Source organism: Chlamydomonas reinhardtii, chromosome 10 (genome assembly GCF_000002595.2).
Source record: "Chlamydomonas reinhardtii strain CC-503 cw92 mt+ chromosome 10, whole genome shotgun sequence".
Classification (NCBI taxonomy): domain Eukaryota; kingdom Viridiplantae; phylum Chlorophyta; class Chlorophyceae; order Chlamydomonadales; family Chlamydomonadaceae; genus Chlamydomonas; species Chlamydomonas reinhardtii.
The window spans coordinates 5,411,504-5,436,113 of NC_057013.1; the positions used below are offsets into that span (position 1 = coordinate 5,411,504).

Sequence of the window (24,610 nt, forward strand, 5' to 3'; positions counted from 1 at the left end):
CTACCGCCCTCGGCAACTTCTTGCGTGCTTGTGCCGCCCACAGGCCCAGTTGATGTGTCAGCTAATGCCGGGCGCCCCAGGCGGCGGTCTCGCCACTCTGTTCACTCGGGAGGACGCCGCCTTCTTCGCAGCGGTGGCGGCGGAGGCAGAACCAACCAGTGCCGGCGTCACCAACGTGTGGGTGGGCTTCGCTGACTTTATGTCGCCAGGTGCGTTGGTGGGGAGGGGAGGGGAGTGGGCGGGGCGATGTGGGCGGGGCGGGGCGGGGCGGAGTATTACAGGTCTTCGCAGCTTTATGTGCACGCAGCGGGCATGTCGTACCTTCCGCTTGGGCCTGTCTCAGTTCATGTCGCGCGCCCTACCCCGCTCTTCCTGCAGACTCGCCCTACTGGACTGCGACGAACGTGGCGCCGCCCGGGGATCAGCAGGGCCTGGTGGGTGGCTGGACACAGGACGACGCCAACCCCATCACCAGAAGTACACCATCCGGCGACATGGTGATGAGGGAGGCGGCGACGTGCGGCTATCTGGACCCCAGTGGCGGCGGCCGCATCCGCCGCGGCGTGTGCAGCTGGGCATTCTCCTTCCTTTGCATGGCGCCCGGTGCGTACTTATGTCATGCATGTGAAACCGAACGGGTTGCCGCTGTCGACGTACCAAGGAGGCTGTACATTTGATGCCCATAAATGCGTGTGGCCCTCTGTCCTGCAGGCTACACCTCGGCTCCGCAGCATGTGGCCGTGGCGGAGATTTCCGGAGACGGCCTGCCCGACCTGGTGCGTAGCGGTGACGTACGCGTATCTAGTGTTTTGTGCCCGGTGTCGGGCCGCTGTGTTGGAATAGACTAGGGAAGGCCCGGTTTGCAAGTGCAAGTGGGGGCTGGTGGGGTGTTTGACGCTTGATGTCTCAGTCTGCGGTCTGTAAGCCCGAGCGCGACTGGCATGCGAGTAACATACGAACGCTTGCTTGGATCGCTGTTCCTGAACACAGGTGGTCGCGACCAACTGCCCGTTCGACAACGGCGCTTCGCTCGTGGCCCTTCAACAGCCCTCGCCGGACCCCGCGGCTCTTGAGCTACCCATCGCCGGCCCCGACTCACTGCCGGTCTCGGCCACTGAGCCCGCGCTGTCGCAGCGCACGTGCGGTGACGGCATTCCGATCTGGCAGCGCGAGGAGTGCGACGTCGGCCCCGACGGTGCGTGCAAGCCTCACGGCTCGCTTCCTCCCTCCTCACCCGCCGTGCTCGCTGTGCTCACTGTGCATACCCGTGCGTGCTCACTCCTTCTCACCCGCCCGCACGCACTCGCTGCGCGTATCTTGTGCCGCTACGCGCAGGGAGCGAGCTGTGCTCAACGACCTGCAGCGTCACGCCCAAGTTCACAGTGCGCGCATCCTCCAAGGAGGCCTACATCGTGCTGGGCAACACGCCCCCGGCTTCCACGGCGGTGGCCGTTTCGTCTCCCGCCTCTGCTGGCGCCCTGGTCCCTTCGACTTCGTCGTACTTCCTGCCGCACCTGGGCGTCAACTTCAACCTGTACGGCCAGGCACGTGGCTTCAAGCAGCTGGTCGAGGCCCCCGGCGACCCGCTGCTGTTCCGCGGCTTTTCCAACATCACCGCCGACAACGGTGGGGGCGAGGGGCGGGGGGCGAGGGGCGGGGCGCGGGGGGCGGGGGGCGGAGGCAGAAGGATGGTGCAGGCAGCAGAGTGCGGGAGGCAGCGGGGTGCAGCGGAGTGCTGCAGCAGGGCGCAGGGTGGACGCATGCGCGCAAGGCAGTACCGGGTGCGGGTGTTGGTGGAGGCATATATGTGTGCGTGCCTCATTGTGTGGCCGTGTGCATGCTCATAGTATGTCCACGACGCCCGCCTCATGTTCCCTTCAATGCGTGTGCAGTGGCGCCCGTCAACCAGCCAGTCGCGGTGCACCGTGTGCGCAAGCTGTCAGCCGGCACGCCCTTCCAATACCGGTGCGTGACGGGCAGAGCCGGGGGGCGGCTACTGTAGTCAATCGGTTCACTAAGCTCGCCATAAAGGCAAAAATGCGAATGGGAGGCGTCGGGGCTAAGCATACCACGGTTTGCATGATGCCTGCAAGCGTTGTAGTATGGCAGATCGGACACGTGCACACTTGAGGATGTGTGCTGGCGTACAATGCCTTTAAACTGCTGAGCCCTCCACAGCGGCGCAACCCAGCACGTGCACCAACTGACCTGACACCCGCAGTGCGCTGTGGACTTCCGACCTGGCCAAGCCCGCGCTGCCGGACTGGAGCGATGTGGAGACCGTGGCGGAGGACGACCGGTCCGCCTTCACCACCGCCACCACCACCTGCGGCTGCACCGCGGACAACCCCGGCGGCGGCCCGCGCGGTCTGACGGTGTCGCAACAGTTCAGCTCCATTGTGTTCAGGTGCGTACGGGGTGCGGGTGCAGGTACGGGTGCGGGGGAGAGTGTGTATGGATGCGTGTGCGGCAGGATGGGCGTGGGGTGCTGTGGGTGCCGCTGATAAACAAGCAAGCAATGACACACAGACAGGTACGCCCTGGGAATAATCTCACGCTTTCGGCGCTCCCCATCACAACCGACGTCATATGCCCTCCACCACCACGAAAATCGGACCCTCGCCTGCTGCAGCTGGACGGTGGGCAGCGCCTGTGAGGCCTCCGCCTCCATCACCCGCACACCTCTGGACCCGCTTACGCGCCAGCCCGTGCCGTCCGCCAACGCCACCACCGCCTCCGGCAGCGCGGACGCTGGCGCTGCCGGCGCGAGCGGCAACGGCACCACGGTGGTGGCGCAGCTGTCCATCGGCCTGCCGTGCGGCTCCGTGTACCGGCCCAGCAAGACGGAGGTCGATGAAGACATCGTGCGTGACAAGCTGCAGGTGCGTGGTTTTGTCAAGAATGTGCGCGACCATACGCGCGGGCCATACAGTTTGCCGGCGATGGAACATGTAGATGGAGATGTTCAGTTTCGCATCTCTTATCCCTTCTGTTTGCAAATGTCTTGTCACGGGCGGTACTGCGCACGCAGGTGGGGCGCACGTACCGCTACTGTGTGGTGGTGGCCTCGGCCGCCTCCTCCGGCTACTTCCTGGACCCCGCCAACCCCACTGCGGCCGACCGCTTCGTGAGCGCTCCCGTGTGCGCCGACGTGACCATTGCCTGGGCCGCGCGCGTGGAGGGCGAGGTACGCGAGGAGCAGGGGAGCTGAAGGAGGCAACGTAGGCCCCAGCCTGAAACTGGTTTGGTGCATAATAACGCGGTGGATGCACGTGTAGGTCTGCTGCATGTGATGCACAATCACGCAATTGTACATGCAAACAAACACGCATGTGTGCGCAGGTCCGCACCAAGTACGACACGCCCGCTCCGGGTGTGCGGCTCACGGCGCGGCTGCTGGGCAGTCCCTACGTCGTGTCCGCCGTCACGGACGACAGCGGCCGATACGTCATTGAGCTGCAGGCGGGCGGCAGCAGCAGCAGCAGCGGCAGCGCGGCGGGAACGCTACTGCCGCTGCCGGGCGGCTGTGACCCGGTGCTGGCTCCGGAGGCCTGTCTCAACCAGCTGGTCAGGTGCGTGTTGAGAGCAGCACACCGTGGGCCCGGGCGTGGGTCTGAGTTCGTTGCGCATTGGCACACTTGCCAACACGTGTGCGTGATTGCAATCCGCCGACAAGGCAGGTGTTAAGGGTAGCAGGGAGCGAGAAGCGCTGGGCACTGCAAAGGCAGTGAAGCGCTGGTGTTGTTTGCGACTAGGTTTGGCTGAGAAGGACCCGCTGCGTGCCTGCAGGCTAACCGCGAGCTCCCGCACGCGGCTGCGCTCCGGTCGCATCATCCTCCACTCCTTCTCCCTGAACGGTCGGCCTGGCGGCGCTCAGACGCTGGCGCTGGCCCACCTGCAGGTGCGCGCGGGCCTGGTGTGAAGGCGTTGCCTTGTGCTTTGGTCATTTGGCTGCATGCACTTGACACATGCAGCTTTGGGACCGTGCGTGCATTCGCTGGGCAGTTTTGTATCGTTCGGTAGCCTTGATTGGTGGGGGCTGCCCAGAGCAAATATGTGACAATCAAGCCGCTCCGTCTACTTGCAGGTGGCCACCAGTGTGCGCATCACGGATGAGTCGTCGCTGCCCATCAGCGGCTACGTCAGGTGCGTGCGTGCGCGCGTGTGTTGGAGGCGGTGGGGTGCGTGCGTGCATGCGTGTCAGACAAGTGTCGATCACGCATGAAGGGCGGAATGTTGAAAGGCCGTAATGGAGGCCGGGGCTGCGGCTGTTTGTAAGCTGCGCCCATCGCCCTCATACAGTGTACTGCTGGTTTGACGCATTCGAGGGTGCTACTTTTGCTTTGTGCGCAGGTGGCCGGGAACAGCCGCCAATGCAGGCTTCGACCAGACGCGCGGCTGCCCCATCACTGACGCCAAGGTACGCCCGCGCTAACCTGTCATCCTTCACCTTGCACGTTATTTGGACTTGCATCTCTTCGTTACGGACCTCAACTTGCGTGCACAGTCTCAACTACTTAAAGCACACACGTGTCCTGATTCTGCTGCCTGCCTGCCTGCCTGTCCGCTGCCGCAGGTTTGTGTGGTATCTGCCGCCGACAACAGCTCCATCGCATGCGTGTCCTCCGACCCCGGCACCGGAGCCTTCCTGGTGGCTGCGGGCATCGGTGCCTACGTCCGGCTCACCGCCGCCTACATGAACCACAGCATGACCATCGACCTGCCGGCAGCGGCCGAGGTGCGTGAGGCTCCGCAATACTGCCAGGGTGGGAGGTACACGCATGCGTATGGTATACGATCGAGCACCACACCCACATGCAGCCTGTCCGCTTTCATGCACATTGGCACAGAACGCACCAGCCCCAAGCGCCTACCTGCCCCCTTCAACCCGCCCGCCCTCCCTCCCTCGCTGGCGCAACACGCGCACACACAGGCTGACGCGGGCGGCGCCTTCGAGCTGACTCAGCCGCTGTACGACGTGGACGTGCGGGACGTGCAGACGCGGCAGCTGCGGCTGGGGCTGATCGGTGGGCTGTGCCAGTACGGTCTGGGCGCCCCAGTGCTGCAGTTCACAGCCTACGACTGTGACGACCAGGCCGGCCAGCCGCCTGTGAGCGGGCTGGGATTTGGGCTTGGGCTTGGGTTTGGGTTTGGGTGTGAGTTCGGGTTGTGTGCTATCTGGGTTGGGTTGGGGTTGGGGTTGGGTTTAGGTTGTGTGAGTTCGCAAGTGCCGGTTGGCTTGGGAGCGCCAGCAGCAGGGTGCGCTTGCTTGCTTGCTTGCTGCAGCGTGTGGTATGTAAATGGGAGGCCTCCTCATTACCTCATGTGTGTTCAACATCTGTGTGCGCAGCTGCAACGCCAAGTGACTCTGGACCCCGCGGAACCCTTCAGGTGCGTGCGCACCGTCAGCTGCTAGCGCCTTTAAAGTGCCTACTCGGCGCCATCCGGTGTTTGTGCATTGCCAACACGCTCCCTCTCGCCTGCCCCCCCCCCATGTGTGTGCGTGTATGTGTGTGTTGACGCAGCGTCTTCACACTGCCGGCCCTGCCGTGGGTGATCGGGTTTGCCGGCCTGACGCAGCCCATCCCCGGCCTGCTGCCAGAGTCAGTCAGCACCTACCTCACTCTCACGAACCAGGTGAGTGCGTAGGTTAGCAACAGCCATGCATATGTACGCGGAGGGCGCGTGTGTCGGTGTGCGCTCGCTCAGACACTGTAGGGTTCTGGGTGTCCATTCCCACGCGCCACGCACTCCACCGAGCTTCACCTACCCTTGTTGCTATGTGAACCATGCACTCGGTGCGCCGCGTGCCTGCCAACGTTTTTGCTCTGGCCTGCACCCCAGAACTCCCGCTTTGTGAACCTCACGACGGCGCCCGACGACACGACCGACGGCACTGACGGCGGCGGCGGCACCGTGCCAAGCGTTGGCCTGCAGACCATCGCCTTCACCTACACAGCCCCCAACGACGTGGAGCTGGAGGTGTGCAAGGAGAGCAATGTGAGTAGCGCCGCCGTGCATGTGACTCGCACCGCGTGGCGTGTGCCGAACACGAATGGGATAAACAGCGCTGTAGCGGGCAGTGGGCAGATGAAGAGAGCAAAGCAAGGTTGAGGCACCTGCAGCGGCGGCTCCAGTTATCGCTGCGTGCGCCCCCTCCCTCTTTTTACCCATACTCGCATGCACGCGCGAACAGGGTCTTTACGTCTTCTGTGGCGACTACAGCTTGGCAAACAAATGCGATGGAAGCAGTTCGGTGAGTTGCAACAATTTCGTGTCTGTGTGGGTGCTGCCCATCACTGCTACGCAGCGCCTCGGCTTGGAAAGGCCACGCACCTACCCACGACCCTTGATACATCCCTACCTTCGCCACCCACCAGTGATCCGCCTGCCTCCGCATGCAAGCCTGCGCCGGTCAGCCACGTGCTAATTACACATACTGACACATGTAACTCACTGCTGCACCCGTCAATTCTTGCCCGTACACCTGCACAGACCGGCGCGTACGCGGCCGTGTACAGCGCGTTCGCGCCGCCCGACAGCGCGCTGGTTGGCAAGGACGTGGTGCTGCTGAGGCGAGGTGCGTACGGCGCGTGCAGACATGATGTTTGCGGGTGTGTAAGGCAGGGGCCCGGGTTTGTGCCCTGTGATGCCCTTCCACCCATACTTGGCTCATGCCCCCCAATTGCACGTACTTGCAGCTGCCAACTACAAGATGCGCGTGCGGTTGTACCAGATGTACGGCAGGTGCGCCGCTGGGTGTCATGACGTGCTTGCATGGCATGGGTGCGTGTGCGTGTATATTGTACGTAGGTGAGGCCATCGGACGGAGGCCATTGTGCGAGCATACATGCATCTATTTACGTTGCTGGATTGCGTGCATACTGCCTTGCAACCATGCTTGATGCCCCACCACCGCCCATGACGTGCACATACACGCGAACTTGGTCTTTCTCTGATGAACCCCATCCTGCCACGCTCCCTGCGGCTCCCAGGCTTCGCTGCGACAACGTGCAGTCGACGGTGCTCATCCAGGACTCCATTGCCGGAGACGTGGACACCAACCTTTGCAGCGTGTCACGGAAGGGCTGCTCACAGCAGGTGCGATGTATGAACTTGCAGCGGCGGCCTGCTGGGCGCGTGCACACGCCTGCGTCAGGACAGCCCCCCCCTGGCTACGACTTCACTTCGTAAACGTAATGCATGTAACCCCCCTCCGCAAGCCTCGCCACCCTCCGCACTCCCCACGAACCTGCCCGCGACACCGTACCGACCCCAACTCCCGAACCAATAACGTGCATGAACCCAATTCCTCATCATCAGGTGGCGCCAGTGCCAGCCACCAACACATCCGAGTTCGTGTATGACCTGGTGCCCGGCGCGCCCAACTTCGCCGCCGCCACCGCCTACGCGCGCCCGCTGTCGGTGGTGGCGAGCAGCGCTGGCTGGCCATCCCGCTCTTTCAACCTGTACGCCATTGTCGAGGTGGGTGGGCGGCCGGTTAGGCGCTTACTTCATTTGCTTGTGCGGTGGCAGCATGCAGCTAGCGGCGGCTGCTGGCAGCTGCTTGGGTATGAGAAGGGTATGTGCCGCCATTACGTGTACGTGTCAAGGCGTGCGCACGGAGCGAATTGGGTTCGTCACATACCGTATGTACGGCTGCGTTCAATGCAAATGGGCAAGCAACAACAGAGAGTCTCACAGTAACAAGTTTCCCATGTGTTCCCATGGTGGTTGCAGGGCACGCTGTCACGCACCGGAAGCGGCTACATCGAAATCCCGGTGCGCCCGAATGCATGCATGCATGCAGCTCATGCATGCAGCTCATGCGATGGCAGCAATCAGTCAATGCTGCCGCCACCGCTGCCGTCACCGCTGCCGCCTCTTCCCACCTGCCGCCTCTTTCCATCTGCCGCCTATTCCCACCTGCCGCCTGGTTTGTCATGGACGCAGGTCCCCGTCCCACTTCTCATCCTGCGCGACCCGCCCGGCGACCGGTCGTTTGCGCGTTTGGACAGCTCCATCTCCACCGCCGTCAAACTTTCCATGATCACAAACGACAAGTCCACATGCGGTGGCCTGGGTGCGTCGTGATGATGAGGGCCTGTCGGCTTGTGATGTTGCGCGAGGGGTCTGTGGGGATGGCCAAGCGACGGGCGGCGTGGCTAGCTGTCCATCAGCATAGGCTTGGGCTGGGTGGGCGTAACCTAGTGCCTTGAAGCGGGGTTCTAACCACGCCCCTGCTTACTCGCCGGCCCCATCTCCGAATGCAGGAGAGCGTGAGATTCTTTCCAAGGCACTGCCATGGGTACGTTTGGTTATTTCGATCGTCGTTTAGTGCTAAGCAGCCTTCTTAGCAGGGCCTCACGCATGGTTCCTACGCTTGCTAGCTGACCATTTACCTCTAGTGTCTTAACCTATATATTCCACTTCCATCGCAGAGTTTGTCGAACGCCATCCCGTTCTCAAAGCTGTTCAAGCTCAAGAACATCAAAAGCACCTACAGCACTCTAAAGCTGTTCGGCGGCAGGGTAAGCAAGAGCACGCTTACGTCTTTAGCTGCATAGGTGTGGCCTGCTGGCAAGGGCTCAGGTGGGATGAGGGCCGGGTACAATTCGCCATCTGACATCTTTGCCTCAGCATTATCATGCCGTGGCATGATGCCGTACTGTGGTGCTCTGACGTCATGGACCCGCCCACAGGCGTTCAATTTCTTGGAGAATGGCGCAAGCAAGGCCTTCGGCAAGCTCAAAACCCTGGGCACTAAGGTCTTCAAAGGCGCGGAAGCGGCTGAGAAGGCCACAGCAAGTAGGACAGGCTCTTGTCGGGCTGACATCTGCCGTACGTGCACCTACCTACCTACAGAATATAAGTGCCTCTTACTCGCTCGTGCTGGCTATGTATGACGGGTTGTGATGAATGGCATGTATGCGTGCATGGCACAACCCGGAGCATGATGTGACTGGGCGGGGATGGAAGTTCGCGCGCTAGATGGCACCAGCACATGTGCGCACGCACGCCACGAGGCTGCCGCTTATGTGCTGCCACCCCACAGTCGCCAAGGCCAAGCCGCGGCTGAACGCGGGGGTGGTGCCCGTCAACCCGACGGCCTGGGCACGCACCAAGCCAACCAGTGCCGCAGGCGGCGCCAAAACCTTCCTCCGGCGAGGAGAGGCCGTCGCAAAAGTTGCTAAGCCGCGAACCACTGCCGTTGGCGCTGTGGACACCGCTCTGGACTACCTGCCATTCGGCCCGACCATCAAGAAGGGAGCCAAGGCAGTTGCAGGCGCCCAGAAGGCGTTGGTGGGAGCTGTTGAGCAGACGATCGCTTTTGCAAAGAAGTTTGATCCAGAGGTGGGTGTGTAGCTAGGTGCGGTGTGCTGCGCGCCGCATGGGTGCATCATTGGGCGCATTTTCATGCATGTGTGTGTTTGCAGATGTGCGAAGCGCAGCGCTTTGCACACGCACTAGGTGACAATTTATTTGACGCGCGTGATGTGTGCATGTGCCTAACTTGTATGCATGTGTTCAATGAGTGCCGTTTTCTATCTGTACGCAAGCACTTGCGGCGGTGCCCGCTTGCCTGCCTGCACGTGTACATACGCAGGCCATCTACAAGGCCGCTGAGGACGCTATTCCCGCAGTCGTCAAGGAGACAAAAGAGGTGTATGATGAGCAGTACAAGAAACAAGTGGACATGGTCACGAAGGTACGTAGACGGCTTGCAATGCCGCAGCTTTGATTCCGTGATTGTGCACGCAAAGTTGCACGGCAGGCCAAGCGGGTCTGGCGGCCCACCAGTATGCTTGATGCACCGACGGTCGGTGTGCCTTCGCGAGGCGCTTCCTGTCTACTCACACGGGGATGGCAGGGGCTTGAAGGATGTGACGGCTCCTGCGCCTCCCCTTCCGGTGGTGTGTGAGTGTTAGCATCACCCCGGAACCAACGTGCGTGGCAACAACTTCGCTTCTTCGGAATTATTCATGAATGTACCCCCCACCACCGCTTCGTGTAATGCGCATGCACGGGCCTTCTACATGTGCAGTACTTCAAACGCCTCAAGCGACTGAAAGACACACCGCCCAACCAGCAGCAGCCCGACCCCAACGGACTGCAGATGGGGCGCGGCGCGGGTGCGTACGGGTGTGTCAGCGAGCACAGGGGAAGGTCATATGCAGGGCAATTACGAACGTATGCATGCACGTATACACATACACATTTTGAAGGTACCATACCATAGTTTCATTTGCTTGAAAGCACGTGCCGCGCCTCACATGTCCAGGCCTCTCGTGGCGGCGCATCGACTCGACCGAGGACTTGGTGACCCAGCTGTTCGCGGATGCCGGCATGTGAGTACGGCAGGGCTGCTGTCCGTCTGGGCCTCCCACCTACCAACCTACCGGCCGGTAGCATGCCTATGGATTCTGGGGGCAGGACGGCAGGCAAGGCAATTACTCTGCGGTGGGCGAGCGAGCCTACCTGACGTACGTGCGCTGACTCGCTCCTATTTGCGGTACCTTTTTCCTCTTCTCCGCTGTTAGTTCTTATAAACTCACCTTCGCCGCTTACTACTGCAGCGAGAACGTATCACCAGACACCGCTGCCGCCGTGCTCGGTGAGATGCTGGTCCTGGAACCAGACCAGACCGAGGACCTGCTGGCAAACCTGATCGCGCGGTACGACAACCACCAGCTGGCGGCGGCTGAGAATAATGGTGATGGCTCATCGTCTGATGACGGCGACTATGACGAGGGTGCGGGCGACGGCTCGGGCCCGAAGGCGGTCAAGCCGGTGGTCCAACTGGGAGCCATCTCCATTGCATTCAACAAGGTGGGTGGGCTGGCGGATGGGCGGGTTTCAGCGCAGCGGCTCTGTGCGATGTTACTATGCACTTGGCATGTGGTGACTGGGTGTGTCGGTGGCATTGCTTGGCGTGAATGCGCGCGCGTGCAGGGGAAGTCGGTATGCTCGGTGATGTTCGGGATGGAATCGGGCTGTGTCCGGGAGTTGAGCCTGGGATGAAGTTGAGGGCATGAGTACGTTGTTGGTTGCGGAATGCAGGACCCGTACGCCATGGGCCCCGGCAACAACGGTTTCGGCGACCAGAAGTCTGTCGTACCGGACTCGTACCGTCCCAACGGAGCCGGCAAGTCCGGAGGCGATTTTGAGCTGAACCCGCGGTTCCCATCCACAAACCTTATCGTGAGTCACGACCCTACAGGGCGTTAGCTATAGGCTAGCTCCCTACGCCTTCCTATGAAGCACACGCAACCATGGATGTCTTGTTGGTTGGTGCGGGGACGAATGGCACCACCATACCACAACCACTGCATCCCGTTTGTTGTCGACCACCAACACGCCATGATTTGCGTCACCTGGCCGCAGTACCCGCAATGCTCGCGCCAGACGTTGGGCGTTGGCTTCGACCTCGGTAAGCGAAGGGCACAACGACAGCTGCCACTTTCGCGTACAGTCATCAATGGACCACTCCCCCCCCCCTGCCAGCCGACCTGACCGTGACCCCCTGTCCTGCCTCGTTTTCCTAGCCTAGCTATCCGCCCTCCCTGCCAACGCGCCGTGCTCAAGTATCCACACACTTCCCGCGCCACAAAAACCGACCACCCCACCAAACGTTCCCGCGCCCGCAGATGTCAGTCAGTGCACCGGGTTGGGTGTGTCCATCTGCACGCCCTTCCTGCGCGACCGGGGTGTGGCGGGCGTAACCACCGACAAGGCCTGGTACAATGAGGGGGACGAGGAAAGTTACTACCAGGTGCGTTGGTCTAGAAGCTGGGTGCTGCGGGTTCGGGGTTTGGGGTTGCATTCTTGAGGAGGCGTGGAGAGGAAGTAGGCGGCTGAGCTTGCAACAGTGCTGAAGCCCTGGCCGCTGGTGCTTGTGTGTTTCGACGCGCAGCTCAAGATCACGCGAACCGAGGGCTTCTCCACTCCCGAGGAGAGCAGGTGCGTGCGTGCCAGATAGACCCAAACAAGCATCAAGATAAGCAGCGCATTCGGTTGCTTGCATGCACCCAATGCACGACACACACGGGCACATTGCCCGCAGGCCCTGTACAGCGCAGGCTTTTCACGCTGCCACACCCTGCCCCTCACCCAATGATTGCAGTCCTGAAATGTCTGGCGGCGGTTCCGACATGATCCTGGCCCCCACCTTCGCGATCATGTGAGTTATCACTTGCCTTCCAGTATTATGCGTTGCACACATATCTTGCACGTGTGCTTGCTCGCTGGCGTTGAAGCTAGCGGGGGCGTTGCTGCTATGCATACATAACCTGCTCGCCTGGCAATCCGTGCACCGCGGGCGACCTCCACGTTCGTCGCGCTGCTTCTGCCGCCGCTGCTGCTACGACGCGCGCAGGTTCATCTTGCAAGACTCGCTGTCGTTCGACACGGCCACCTGCACCCCCACTGCACAGCTGGGCGTGCCTGGCTGGGACCTGCAGGAGAACAGCCACGGCACGGTGTGTGCGACAGCATTGGTGCTTGCGCGGCGGGTGTTGTAGGAGGAGGGAGTGGAGGTGCCTGGCGGCACGTGCACACCAGCAGGATGAGGCCATGCAGTGGCCCGCCGAGGGCATTAGAGCGAAGGCGAATGCACCAGGGTCACGTGTGTACGGCTCTTCGCCTTGCTGTGGCTTTGTTAGGACGGAGGTGTGAAACCCAGTGGTGCGTAAAGCGGCCAGGCGAATCCCGCGTGCTTACGTGCGGCGCGCGTACACACACAACACACAAATGCAGGCCTGGCACAGCGTGTGGCACATCAAGAATGTGATGATTCCGGAGCTGGCCTCCAAGCTCGAGGCGGAGAACGCAAAGCCCCCGCGCGAGCAGCGCCCGGACATTGCGTCCAACCTGCAGCAGGTACGTGTGGTGTGGACAATGTGGAGGGACAGTAACCACGGAGCTGCCACGCAGTAGAGACTGCCGCATTGGGTTCTGGGTCGGGTGGAGGCGGCAGGTGGAAAGGAGCCTGAGTCACCCGTTGCCATCATCCACCGCACACGCCGCGCGTGCCACTCCTGGGACAGGGCCTGCGCGGCTGGTCGGACATCCTCACCATCTACAACCAGCTCAACGACCTGGCATCCGCCAATGATGAGGAGCTGCCAAACTACCAGGTTAGTTGGCTGCGGCGGTTGGTTAGGTCGGCTGTTAGTTGGGCACGGCTGGGTGGCCAGAACACATCGCATATTACGCACACCGGTAGCAGCCTCACACACGCTCGGTCAAGTGCTGTCGCTCAAGGCATGAGTTCATCACGCACATACGGCACACACACATGAACACACACACACTTTCCCCTTGCGCTTTTCTGACGCACACACGTGCACACACTGTACACAGGTTGGGCAGCAGGACGTGAACGGTCTGACTCAGGGCACGGTGGAGCCCATCTGGCACACCACCATGGACGAGCATCCGGACAGGTGAGCGTGGGCTGAGGTGGACGCACGGCAGGGCACGGCGGGGCATGACATAGGAGGCACAGGGCACACGGCAGGCACTCAGGGAGCGAGGCGCGGTCGGCGCATTGACAGCAACAGAGCCGCTGTGTGTACGTGGCGCGCATTACCGGACTCAACTATTGTTGACACGCCAGGTCAAGCGAACTGGCGATCTGCCATTCTCAATCTTCAATGCCCTCATGCCCCACGTCCCATGTCCGTTGATCCAGGGCGGCTGACGCCTACGAGGGCCGTGGCGTGGACCCGGAGCGCCTGGAGGAGTCGCCGGTGTGGAAGCTGGTGAGGCGGGGGGCTGCCGGTAGAGGAGATGCTGTGGGCTTACTTTGTGCGGTGCGGTGTGGCTGTGGCTGTGGGCCCATGCGCTGTAGCTAGCTACGGCTGTGTACGCGCCATCAATGGTGGAGTAGCACGGACAGCAGGCCTGTGCATAGTGGGTGAGGCGCTGGAATCTGGCCACGCATGATCCAAGGCATTGACCCCTCATCCATCCTTCCATCCACCCACCCTCGGCATGCAGGGTTTCTTTGAGGGCAGCGAGAAGCTGCAGCAGCTCATGCTGCGGACGCAGGTATGTGGATGTGTGGAACCACAACATGTACACCGTGCATTCAGCATCAGCCGGGTGGCTGTGGCGCCGGCGCACAGCTGTACACGCTTTGCTCAACATTGAAACCCTGAACCCCGACAAAACACCTTCGGTACCTCTCATGTAGCTGTAATGACATCACGTGCAGGCACACGCACGCACTCACAAACGCACACCAAACGGGTCAATGCATGGTCCGGCGCGCGCTTTGTCGCATGCCTGCTGCTGTAACAAGCTCACCCTGCGCCCCTTGTCCTTGCACGCCGCAGTCGTACATGGACAACAGCAGCGAGGCGGGCAACATCGTAATTGCGCCCTACTCACGGGCCGCGGTGGGCGGCGTCACGGCCGGCAAGCAGCTGGACACGCTGCAGCGGGTGCGTTGATGCGCGCGATGCAGCTGCGACGCCTGGCACGCGCCCTCAACGCGTGGGCCAGGCGGGTGCGATGGGCTGCTGACCGTCCCACCATGCTGCTCGTTACGCTGACCCGACTGCCGTACGTGCGCTGCAACAGGCATACGGCGTGCAGTTCAACACCTTCTCGTTCTCAGGAGGTGCGTTGTCAATCCAAGCGGGTTGCACAGCTGTCGGCTAGCTTCCAGTCACGCTGTGCGCGTGGCAAGCAAATCTATTGATTCACGTCCTTGGTCTCGCCCCTGCGTGCGCGCCTTGCGCATGTTTGTTGGCTTGTTTGTGATCTGTATGTCTTTGCAACAAAACGTGCACGCGCACTCGCTCGCAGGCGGCGCCAGCTACAGCTACAGCCTGACCACCACCAGCACCATGAGCACCCGCATCGGCTTCTCCATCTCATTCAAGGTGCGTGCGTGTGTGTGTGTGTGTGCGTGTGCGTGTGCGTGTGCGTGTGCGTGTGCGTGTGCGTGTGCGTGTGCGTGTGTGATAGAGTCTGGGCGGATGTGTGGTGCACGCTGCTGCTGAGCATGCGCCCCTGCGGGGCTGCAGGGGCAGCAGTGGTGCGCGCCGGTACATGCATGCATACGTGAACGGCGCATGTGTGCTTACCCTTCCTATTTGAAACGGCCCCGTGCAGAACATGTTTGGTCTGCAAGGAGGTGGCGGCGGCGGCACGGGGCTGTGGGTGGAGACGCAGGACGATTACAACGTGCGTGAGCTCGACCCGCCACGGCCAGAAGCGTCAGCATGCGCTTTCTTACCTAGCTGCACAGTGTAGTACTAGCGACGCGCTTGCCTACGCCTTCACTAAGTTCCTTGGCTGCCCGCTTCCTTGCCTGCCGGTTAGATGTCGGCCTCCCTACTTTCCTGCCTGCATGCTTGACTGCCTGCCTGTCTGATTGCTCGCCACGCAGTACGGCTTCGAGCTGGAGTTCAACAGCCAGCTGGTTCAGGAGACAGAGCGGCAGCGGGTGGTGAGCTTCACGCTGAGCGACAAGGACGTGGGAGACCAGTTCCTGGTCAAGGTGAGTGACGACTGGTGTGTGTGTGTGTGTGTGTGTGTGTGTATGTGTGTAATGTGTTGCAACATGGGTTCTGGCATTGACGATTGAGTTGGCGGCTTAGGCGTTTGAGGTAGGGTAGACGGTGATCATCAGGGGGCCGCAAGCTGGCGCGGCAACATGGGCAAGGCTAAGACGATTACTAAACTCACGGGTGCACACCTCCCCGCCCGCAACCCGCCGCAGATCAAGCCCGACCTGGCGTTCGGCACGCCCTACTTCGAGCTGAAGGCCGGCCGCAGCCGCTGCCCGCACGAGCCCGGCACGCAGCAGCGCGAGGGCGCCGACCTCAGCGTGCTTGGCGGCCAGAACGTGCAGGTGCGTGCGCGCGTACGTGCGTGCGTGCATGCACCTCTCGTCAGTTTTGGCCCGGCCCGGCCATGCACTGGGCCCGGTGGCACCACCGCGTTGAGGGCACCTGGGGTTGGTCGGGGGCGGCATGCAGCGGTGCGCCTTGTTAAATATGGATGCAAGTGCGCGTGTGCGGGTCTGGGTTGCTGAGGAAGGCAGGTCGCGGGTGCCACGCGCCTTACGACTAAGCCGTGTTTAACCCTCACGCCTGAAGGACATCCCACCGACTCTCCCCTGTGACACCACCTGCTGTCCCTGCTGCCGCCGTCCCCACCTGCAGACCAACCTCAAGCAGGGCGATGAGGCGCTGTTTGAGCTGGTGCTGGAGAACCAGTCCGGCACAGACGAGGCGGTGGGTGGTCGGGCACTGGTGGTGGGTGGTGCTGGCGTGTGTGTTTGGTGGTACGGCGGTGCCCTTAAGCCCGCAGTTTTCTTGCCTGTTTGTTGGCCAAGCTGTATGGCAAAGCTGCTTTGAGCTGGCCGTGGTATGCGCTCTGCCACTTAGCCGCTTTGCTTTCCGGCCTGCTGCAGGTGCAACTTGAGCTGGGGCCGGACCTGGGCACCAACGGCAACGGCATGTACTTGCAGGTGGGTGGGGTGGGGGGCGTCCATATGATGTGGGAAGCCCTCCACTTCCGCGCGGATAGAGACACCGCCGCACCAGCACGCACGTGCACATGCACGCTGGGCATCACTCTGCTGCAAGCCACGCAAGCAGCACTTCGTCCCTGACCGCACACCCACACCCACACCCACACACCCACACCCACACACAAACGCCCGCAGCTGATGGGCGCCCCCTGGATCCAGCCTGTGCCGATGGACCTGCGCGGCCCCTTCGCCGCCAGCACCCGTGCTCTGGTGGCCGCCCGCTGCGGCCCGCGCTACTCCAATGCATCCGTGGACATCGTCGCACGGGCCACCTGCGACGCATGTGAGGAGAGCGCGGGTTTGGGCGTGCCTCGCTGTGTTGCTGGCTGTCGCGAAGTGCGCTGGCAAGCCCCTTGAGTAGACCAACTAATGGCACAGGCCCTGCCTTCCAACGAGCTGTTGCGATTCCGGCAATCAACCTAGGCCCTGCTTTCCAACGGGCTACTGCTCATGAACTCCCGATGCCTGTGTCGCCGCATGTGCTACTGCCGCAGCCGAGCTGTCGCGCACGCCGCTGACGCTGCAGTGCTACAGCCCCTGCCCGCAAGTGCAGTGGCCGGTGGTGAGTCACGCGGGGCAGCATTGCGATGACCGGGCCTGCCAAAGAGTGGCATACATGGCCCTGCTGCGCGCTGCTGCACGCGCACACAACGTCAAGATGGTGACACCGTTTCCGCCTCCTCCGCTGATCCGCTCCATGCATGCTATACCGTGCCACACCCCCAGGCGTGGCCGCCCATCCAACCCCTGATCTACAACTTCAGTGACGCGGCGGCCAAGAACGTGAGAGACTGACCCATATTCCACAATGTCTGCAGCATCCAGCTTAGCTGAGCCAGCAGCCCAATACCGCCTCCCGCATCCAGCACCCCGCTGGTCCGGCTTACCCATACCTTCCAACCCTCCAAAACCGTGAACCTGAGAAACGCCTCCGCCCTCGTCCCCATTCCTTGCTACAGACCATTCGGCTGACGCTGTTCAACCCGGCCTACGCCATCCAAAAGTGGAACACGCACCCGCGCCTGCAAGGCGGCAACGGCACCGCCGTGGTGCGTGCAGACCTAACCACCCTCCCACCATATGGGTGTGGCTGCTCCGTACGTGCACGCACACGCAATCTGCATATTGCGGGCTTGCGAGCTTCCCAGCGTGCACCGCCGCCTGCCAGCACAACCCTGGGGGCATATGCGGGAAAGCGGAAGGGGAAAGAGTGCTTGTGTGCGTGTCGAACCTTGACACACACTGCCGCTCGCCCTCTCTCCATATGCTGCCGGCCATGCATCGGACAATCAGCAGTGCATCATGCATGCACGCCTCATCCCGTCCTGACACTGTCCGGATCCGCGGGTCTCTGGCCTGGTTCTGATGCACCTGATGTGATCCGGGTCCTGCATGCACGTGCCTGCTGCAGATCCTGGTGGAGTACCTGAACCGGGTGTCGGGCGGCGGCATCTGGAGCCCTGTGGTGGACCCAGCCGCAGGCGGACCCGTCAACTATGCCACACGCGAGGACCCCGCGTTCGGCTTCGCGCCGTTCGACTGGGACGCGGTGGGTCGTGCTGCTGGGTCCGATTGTTTTGGCGTGCCTGCTGGGGTCGCTGTGGAACGAAGGAAGGATTATCCGCGGCATGCATTTGGGCGCAGTTGCACGGCGGTGCTGAGGGTGTTGTAGGCTCGCTCGCTCGCGCCTGTAGCGCTGGATGCAGTCCACACGGCTGTGATATGCATTTTGTGAGACTCCATCCCATGTGCCGTACGTCGCACGTCCGCAGTCGGTGCTGCCGGACGGGGAGTACCTGATCCGCTACGTGACCATCTGTGACAACAAAGTGGGAGGTAAGACAAGTGCTGGCGAGCGGGTATTGAGATTGTGGCTGGCCGGCAAGCGCGCAGGTCGTGCTTGCAGCAGGGAGCCATTACAGCCCAGCCCCTCACATGTCAAACCTTTTCTTTGTAAATTCCCAACACACACGACACAGGCGGCACGGACTCCCGGGTTGAGGGCACTCCCATCTCTCTGCTGGTGGACAAGCGGCCGCCGCTGCCCACCTACAACTCCCTGCTTCCGGGGCTGGCGTACGTGCCGGGTGAGTGCGGCTGCTGGGTTTGTCAAGGACTACCGAGCTCAGAGCGTGCTTGCGGCTTAGCAATTATGCATGATGCGCATTTGGTCACGCACCTTCCCTGATATCCGTGGCAAGTGCTCTTATTCATTTCCTGTACCGCCCGCTTGCTGCCCACTGTGCACGCAGGCGACGAGGTATATGTGGAGTTCAGTGAGCCCTTGGACTGCCGCCAGCCCGTCGCCTTCTCATGGACGGGCGATCATGTCGACGCAGCAGACCCCTCTGGCTCCGACCCGCGGCCCGTGCAGCCAGGTGGGCGTTATGAGCGGTGGCGTGGTGGCACCGCGGGCTTTGATTACTGCTTTCCGGCGCCTTCATGCATGACTGCGGCCGTGTCAGTGTGTGCCCTACCTCCACATGCACATGCGACGCCGCTTGTCTCGCTAAGTCCGCTTGTGCTCTCCGCTGTAATCCTGCAACTGCTGGGCCCTGCGCAGATGACTTCTCGCCTGTGTGCGACGGCCGGCGAGTGGGTCTGTCCTGGAGCCCGCTGTCCCGCCCCTCCGCCCTGGCGCCGGGGCGGCTGGTGCGGCTGCAGCTGCGCGGCGTGCGGGACGTGGCCGGAAACACCTTCGCGCCGCCGCTCAACCTGAGCTTCGTCACCGCGTCTGGCCTGCCATCCAACGTGAGTACCATATATTTCGTAGTCACGTCGCTATGGAGCAGGGAGGCGCATGGTGCAATCGAGCGGAAACGACACAGGCACCTCACACGGGACTGAATGCACTTGTCGGTCACAGCAAGGACTTCCATTGCTCGCGTCTTATTGACGGCTGCACGAGCCCCCACAACACAAGTTCCGACAAATTCCCTCCGCCCCCTCAACACTCCGCGATGGGCAGAACCCGGTGACGCTCACGCTGGCGCTAGGACCGGTCCAGGCGCCCACACGCCGCCTGCAGTTCGCCACGTCCCCTCAGCCATCTGCCACCTCCGCCTCATCGTCCACTGCCAGCTCCGATGACGTCGATGAGGAGTGGGCGCAGTACGGCGGTGAGGTGGCACGGCAGGAGGCCATTGGCTCCACCCGCCGGCTGCTGCACGAGGTGGATGCCGCGCTGGATGACTGCCTCAACCGCCACATCATCCGCACCGCCGCCACCGCCACCGGGGCTGTAGCAACTGCTGCGGCCACTGGCACTGCTGATGGCGTCGCGGACGAGCCGCAAGCGCAGCAGCAGGCGCAGCAGGAGCAGCCGCAGAACGTGGGGAGCGGCGGCCGGCGCCAGCGGCGCTCGCTGCTGGCCGAGGTGGCTGAGGCGGTGTCCGCTGTGTCGTCCCGCCTGTTCGGTGGCGAGGCAAGCGGCGGTGCTGCAACTGCCGGGGATGAGGAGCCTCCGGTGCGCGCCGTCTCCATCCTACGTGACGACGACCTCATGTCTGTGGTGAGTGCGTGCGCTGACTGGTGTTAACTTTGTGAGAATAATCAGGAAAAGAAATTCGCACGAGGCCATTCCAACTGCCTGCTGCATGTCTTGCTAGGGATTGCTGACGGCGGTTCGTAATGCCCCGCGAAACGCCTGTGTGCATATGCGCTGGTGGGTTAACCTGCCTTCTGGACGCTCACACTCCCACGCTTCCACGCTGCAGGTGTTGGAGCTGGAGGTCACGGACCCCCAGGCCTCCCGCACCGCCTTCAAGCCCCACAGCGTGCCTGCACCCCAAACTTCCACCGCTGCCGCGGTCTCAGCAGCCACGAGCTCGCCTGCTGACGGAAGCAGCAGCGATGGCGTGCCCGATGGCAAGGGCGAGGGTGACAATGACGGCGAGGGTGATGCGGTGGGACTGGCCTCACGTGTGCTGCGGGATGCACGCAACCCTGCCTCCTGCCTGGCCGGCCGGCTGAGCGCCGCAGTGGGCTGGAGCCGCTCGCTGCCGCCTCAGACCGAAGCCGGTAGCACCACCAGCAGCGGCACCGGCAGTAGCGGTACCAGCGCTGTGCGCGCTGCGTACGTGACGCAGAGTATTGTGCAGCAAGGCGTGTCTGGCGTGTCGGAGGAGGCACTGGTGGCGGCCCGGCGCGGCGCGGCGGACCGGGCAGCGGCGCTGGGTCTGCTGCCCCAGTGGGCGTCTGGTCTGGAGTCGCTGCGTGCGGAGCTGGTGGCCGCGGCGGAGAAGGCCGGCCTTCCCGTGGATGTGGTCATTGGGAGTGGCAACGCCGTGGCTGCTGTTAGCACCGATGACAATGCCAGGGCTGCTGGCGCGGCGTCTGTGTCGGCTGCAGTGGGTGCCGCAGACGCGGCGGAGCTGGCTGCAGGACGGGCAGGTAGTGGCGCTCTCAACGAGCAGCAGCAGCAACAGAACACCTGGGCGCTGCCGTCCTTTACGGCCAGCAGGCGCATGTCGGGAGGAGCCGGCGGCCCGGCTGCTGCAGGCGGCGCGGGTGGTGGTGGTGGATACGTGGGTATGGTGGCGGTGGTCCTGATCTGCAACATTGCAGCCGTGGCTCTGGTGGGCGGGCTCTGGCGCAGGTGGCGTGGGCAGCAGCGGGGCGCAAGCGGCCAGCAGGGCAAGCGGTCGCCGCGTGTCTAAGCCAGAACTTGTACATGAGTGCATGCACATACAAACGTAGAGCTTCAGCAGGTATGGACAGCGGAGGATGGACGGTGGACGGTGGAGGTACAGGATGGACGGTGGAGGGTGGCGGGTGGCGTAAACCTGGTACATAAGCAAGTGCATAGCTCGTAAAGTCAGGTCATGGAGAGACTGGTGGCGAGCATGCTGTGACAATGTCATGCAGGCTGAGGTGGCACATGTTTCTTCTTTCGTGCTATGTGTGATTTTACCTGGAAACGTTTCACTTTGGTCCGGTACTCCCAGGTGCACGGCGGCTACCACAATTTTCGAAACGCCCCCCAGGATTGCCCCAGGATTGCCCCTGTCCGTGCCTGCCTGCCTGCCTGCCTGCCTGCCTGCCTGCGTTGACAAAAAGTGCCAAACTGGTGCAAACCGCGAGCGCCACGTATTATAAATTGCTATTCCCTATTGTAGAAAAATAGGCGGCAGGGAAAACTCGGCTGGAGCGAGAAGCGACCTCGCGAGTCCATGGACATCTTGACTTTCGCGAGGTCGCGAGGTCGCAAGGAAAGCAGCCCTGTCACGCGGATTCCACAAAGGAAGAGTTGCCAACTTCAAACTTTCCCCTTCGCACCCTTGTAGCCGTAGCACAGGCCAAACAATTCTGAAGTCCGCCCAACCTTGCCCGTGTTAGGGGTGTGGGCCGGCTCCCACACCCCTAACGTTCATAATGGTTCAGAAAGCTAGCACCCGTAAGGTGTCGCTGCGAAGCGTTTGCAAGGACGAGGCAACGCTCGCAGCAATTAGGTTCAAGGTAGATTTTGTGGCCACGCCCCTTCGGTACCGCCTGCTGGACTTCCTGCGGCACTTCGTCGTCTGCCGAACGGACCCCGCCTTCCACTGCGCGGTCTGCGACACCAAGTGGCGGGAGCAGTGCGGACTGGCTGCGCGGCGTCAAGGACGTTAGCGACCTGTGCTGACGAGGATGGCGTAGCGGGCAGTCGGCTGCAGCGGCAGGGGTGTTTTCCTTGCTGTCTGGTTGGCCTGCTGCCTGCTGCACTAGTGCTTGCTAGCTGGGCGCGACTGGGCACATATGGCGGGCGGTGCCTGTACAAACCGACCCCGGCTATGTCCGGGAGATGAGGCTAGTATCGGAACCTTCGGCCTCAGACGGAGGACGTGGCGTGGCGGCACAGCCCACTTTTCCCTTGCAAGGGAGAGCCACCTTTTCTTGTCGAAACGCCTTGACGTCTGTCGTGCATCGTCGTGTCTTCTGTACAGTATTCTTTTTCCTGCCGAGACTGCAACCTTGCTTAATTATGATGCCTCGCATTGTTTCGTGGGGTTAGCTTCTAGTGCTGCTTAACTGGATCGGGGGCTGGCTACAGGCGGGAAATCTGTCGGCAGACACACAATCACACGTGGTGCTGGTGGGCAATGCTAGGTTTGCCTAGACGTGCCTCCGGCACATGCTTTCGTATGAACACTCTTGCCCGCACAACTGCATTAACACATACCGAGCATGCGGCACCTGCACGCGGCGCACAATCTATTGGACCCTTCTGTGCCGGATGAGTGGTAGTCCCTGGAATGCTGCTGCTCAGGATCTTGGGTGCGTGATATATCTTGATAGGCCTTCACTTTCGTCTACACAATCTTCCCTCCTGCATCGCCCAATCCCTGCATGGGAAAGCATGGCCGCATCTATCTGCTGATAGCAAGCTAGCTGGCATCTCGGGCCACGCGGAGTGTTGGGGGTTACGTAGCATTTGAGGAGGCGCTGTCAGGGGACAAGATGTGGCCACAGGGAAGGCAGGAATTCATGAAGGTGTAATTCTTTCCACTTCAACATATTCTCATCATTTATTGTCTCCGAGTACCTACAGCCATAGCTCTTTCATGATCAGGGGCGAGCAAAATCCCGGCCGGCCCATCGCGGGCTCACGGTACCTTCCATGGGTGCCTGGTACCTTCCTTTGCTGCACGCACACGCACGCACGTAAAACACGTGGCACACTGCGCGTTCCCTGGAACATGCTTCTAAGTAGCCTTGCATTCTCAATTGCCATTTGCATGGACGTATATAGCGGTTCCAGTCAACAACGCGATCGCGTTGCTCCCCGCAGGCGTTGCTCGTTGCTAGGCATACCGTACGGTACACATCATCGGCACCCACGCACGGGGCCGCATATGGGATTGCAGGCGCCCGTACGCCAAGCACTCCTATCCGCTCCTGCCAGCGCGCACCCATGCATGCAAATGCCATCTGAGAGTAGCGCAAGCGCCGGCGGACGGCGGCTGACACCGCCATGCCTGCCGCCGTGCTGCCACCCTACCTCGCCCTGTACACAGCACACCCCAGTCCCAAGGCGTGTCGTACTTCCTCGACAATGGCACCTTCGTGTGGACCCTGGGCAAGGGCGGCTTCGGCCGTGCAGACCTCTACTCCGCCATCATGCCCGACGGCAGCACCGCGCGGGTGGTGATCAAGACGCTGCTGCAGGAGAAACCCCTACCGCTACGCAGTACCCCGGCTTGCCCCCTCCCCCTGTCGCATTGCGCACCATTGCAGGCCACGCATGACGGGAACTTAACCCCCGATCCCAGCATTTCATCGGCTATGGTCACGTTCCCAACGTCCAGTTCCGCGCAGTCGCAGTTGTGCGAACGGGATGGGAGGGAGATGCGGGGCTGGTATCAGGGGAGGGATTTGCGCGGGGAGGCGCCGGTGAACACAGTTGCATTTGCGGAAGGCGAGAGAGCGCGGGCGGGGCGGGGGCGAGTCGGGGGCAGGGGGCCCGAGAGACGATTTCGACAAATCGTCACCACGATAGTATGCACCGTTGATATCACAAAACTCAGCGCTGCTTATGCATTGCGATGAAGCACGTTGCCTTTCTGCTATCGCCGATCGGAGAGATCGCATGCGCTTTGCTGTTTGCGCTCGCACATATCCAAGTCTATATGTTTGCCTTGAAGAATATCGTCTACCGCAATTCCCGGATGCAAAGCCAATCGCGCTATCGAGCGCCGGGATCCTCCAACGCCTCTGATCTCTTCGCCTCTAGTCTTACGCCTTCCTTGTGTTTTTGCAAAGTTATGCGTTGCTACGGACACATTGAAAGGCGTATTATTTGCGTATTATCTGCGTTCTCTGGAACTCTGGTTACGTTCGGGTTTCCCGACGTAACTGCACATAAAACTGGAATAACCGTGAGGGCCCCCCTCCGGCGATCGATGCGACCGCAATGGCTACTGCCCCTCCCCCTTCGGGGGAAGGGGCAAGCCAACACAGCAAGGGGGCAGCGCGTAGTTCATTGGAATGGGCTAGAGGCCTAGAGCAATGGAGGTGGTGATCTCGTTAGGTGTGTCAGTGCGAGCCTTTGGTGCCCTGGTATATATCTGGTGATGCCCAGCT

At 61.8% G+C, this 24,610-nt stretch overlaps 2 protein-coding genes across 4 annotated transcripts in view; both read left to right on the plus strand.

Annotated features, from left to right (window-relative positions):
• Positions 1 to 21,525, plus strand: part of CHLRE_10g458350v5 (uncharacterized protein) — a 59,292-nt gene extending 37,767 nt beyond the window's left edge. For all 3 annotated transcript variants that reach the window (XM_043067105.1, XM_043067106.1, XM_043067107.1), the window contains 63 exons: positions 44 to 209; positions 379 to 603; positions 712 to 776; positions 991 to 1,195; positions 1,336 to 1,626; positions 1,893 to 1,965; positions 2,222 to 2,407; positions 2,633 to 2,882; positions 3,032 to 3,187; positions 3,343 to 3,572; positions 3,790 to 3,901; positions 4,088 to 4,146; positions 4,354 to 4,420; positions 4,577 to 4,738; positions 4,934 to 5,110; positions 5,351 to 5,391; positions 5,526 to 5,637; positions 5,845 to 6,000; positions 6,197 to 6,256; positions 6,496 to 6,580; positions 6,702 to 6,747; positions 6,996 to 7,101; positions 7,324 to 7,485; positions 7,741 to 7,782; positions 7,954 to 8,083; positions 8,274 to 8,308; positions 8,442 to 8,531; positions 8,703 to 8,808; positions 9,056 to 9,354; positions 9,608 to 9,709; positions 10,046 to 10,133; positions 10,283 to 10,349; positions 10,578 to 10,830; positions 11,062 to 11,202; positions 11,386 to 11,431; positions 11,649 to 11,773; positions 11,915 to 11,961; positions 12,125 to 12,181; positions 12,377 to 12,479; positions 12,757 to 12,879; positions 13,047 to 13,136; positions 13,363 to 13,445; positions 13,694 to 13,763; positions 14,002 to 14,052; positions 14,340 to 14,447; positions 14,587 to 14,626; positions 14,815 to 14,891; positions 15,124 to 15,195; positions 15,401 to 15,511; positions 15,734 to 15,865; positions 16,179 to 16,250; positions 16,430 to 16,486; positions 16,685 to 16,832; positions 17,044 to 17,111; positions 17,276 to 17,332; positions 17,509 to 17,598; positions 17,961 to 18,098; positions 18,322 to 18,385; positions 18,529 to 18,636; positions 18,802 to 18,927; positions 19,113 to 19,300; positions 19,518 to 20,060; positions 20,266 to 21,525. In XM_043067105.1, the coding sequence (XP_042920504.1) occupies positions 44 to 209; positions 379 to 603; positions 712 to 776; positions 991 to 1,195; positions 1,336 to 1,626; positions 1,893 to 1,965; positions 2,222 to 2,407; positions 2,633 to 2,882; positions 3,032 to 3,187; positions 3,343 to 3,572; positions 3,790 to 3,901; positions 4,088 to 4,146; positions 4,354 to 4,420; positions 4,577 to 4,738; positions 4,934 to 5,110; positions 5,351 to 5,391; positions 5,526 to 5,637; positions 5,845 to 6,000; positions 6,197 to 6,256; positions 6,496 to 6,580; positions 6,702 to 6,747; positions 6,996 to 7,101; positions 7,324 to 7,485; positions 7,741 to 7,782; positions 7,954 to 8,083; positions 8,274 to 8,308; positions 8,442 to 8,531; positions 8,703 to 8,808; positions 9,056 to 9,354; positions 9,608 to 9,709; positions 10,046 to 10,133; positions 10,283 to 10,349; positions 10,578 to 10,830; positions 11,062 to 11,202; positions 11,386 to 11,431; positions 11,649 to 11,773; positions 11,915 to 11,961; positions 12,125 to 12,181; positions 12,377 to 12,479; positions 12,757 to 12,879; positions 13,047 to 13,136; positions 13,363 to 13,445; positions 13,694 to 13,763; positions 14,002 to 14,052; positions 14,340 to 14,447; positions 14,587 to 14,626; positions 14,815 to 14,891; positions 15,124 to 15,195; positions 15,401 to 15,511; positions 15,734 to 15,865; positions 16,179 to 16,250; positions 16,430 to 16,486; positions 16,685 to 16,832; positions 17,044 to 17,111; positions 17,276 to 17,332; positions 17,509 to 17,598; positions 17,961 to 18,098; positions 18,322 to 18,385; positions 18,529 to 18,636; positions 18,802 to 18,927; positions 19,113 to 19,300; positions 19,518 to 20,060; positions 20,266 to 21,207 (8,481 nt within the window). In that variant the 3' untranslated portion in view covers positions 21,208 to 21,525. The remainder of the gene's footprint in view (positions 1 to 43; positions 210 to 378; positions 604 to 711; positions 777 to 990; positions 1,196 to 1,335; positions 1,627 to 1,892; positions 1,966 to 2,221; positions 2,408 to 2,632; positions 2,883 to 3,031; positions 3,188 to 3,342; positions 3,573 to 3,789; positions 3,902 to 4,087; positions 4,147 to 4,353; positions 4,421 to 4,576; positions 4,739 to 4,933; positions 5,111 to 5,350; positions 5,392 to 5,525; positions 5,638 to 5,844; positions 6,001 to 6,196; positions 6,257 to 6,495; positions 6,581 to 6,701; positions 6,748 to 6,995; positions 7,102 to 7,323; positions 7,486 to 7,740; positions 7,783 to 7,953; positions 8,084 to 8,273; positions 8,309 to 8,441; positions 8,532 to 8,702; positions 8,809 to 9,055; positions 9,355 to 9,607; positions 9,710 to 10,045; positions 10,134 to 10,282; positions 10,350 to 10,577; positions 10,831 to 11,061; positions 11,203 to 11,385; positions 11,432 to 11,648; positions 11,774 to 11,914; positions 11,962 to 12,124; positions 12,182 to 12,376; positions 12,480 to 12,756; positions 12,880 to 13,046; positions 13,137 to 13,362; positions 13,446 to 13,693; positions 13,764 to 14,001; positions 14,053 to 14,339; positions 14,448 to 14,586; positions 14,627 to 14,814; positions 14,892 to 15,123; positions 15,196 to 15,400; positions 15,512 to 15,733; positions 15,866 to 16,178; positions 16,251 to 16,429; positions 16,487 to 16,684; positions 16,833 to 17,043; positions 17,112 to 17,275; positions 17,333 to 17,508; positions 17,599 to 17,960; positions 18,099 to 18,321; positions 18,386 to 18,528; positions 18,637 to 18,801; positions 18,928 to 19,112; positions 19,301 to 19,517; positions 20,061 to 20,265) is intronic.
• A 258-nt stretch (positions 21,526 to 21,783) lies between these two features.
• On the plus strand, positions 21,784 to 23,038 carry CHLRE_10g458400v5 (uncharacterized protein). The gene has a single exon (XM_043067108.1). It carries the CDS (start codon positions 21,923 to 21,925, stop codon positions 22,157 to 22,159), a length of 237 nt encoding a protein of 78 aa, XP_042920505.1. The 5' UTR covers positions 21,784 to 21,922; the 3' UTR covers positions 22,160 to 23,038.
• Positions 23,039 to 24,610: the final 1,572 nt, after the last annotated feature.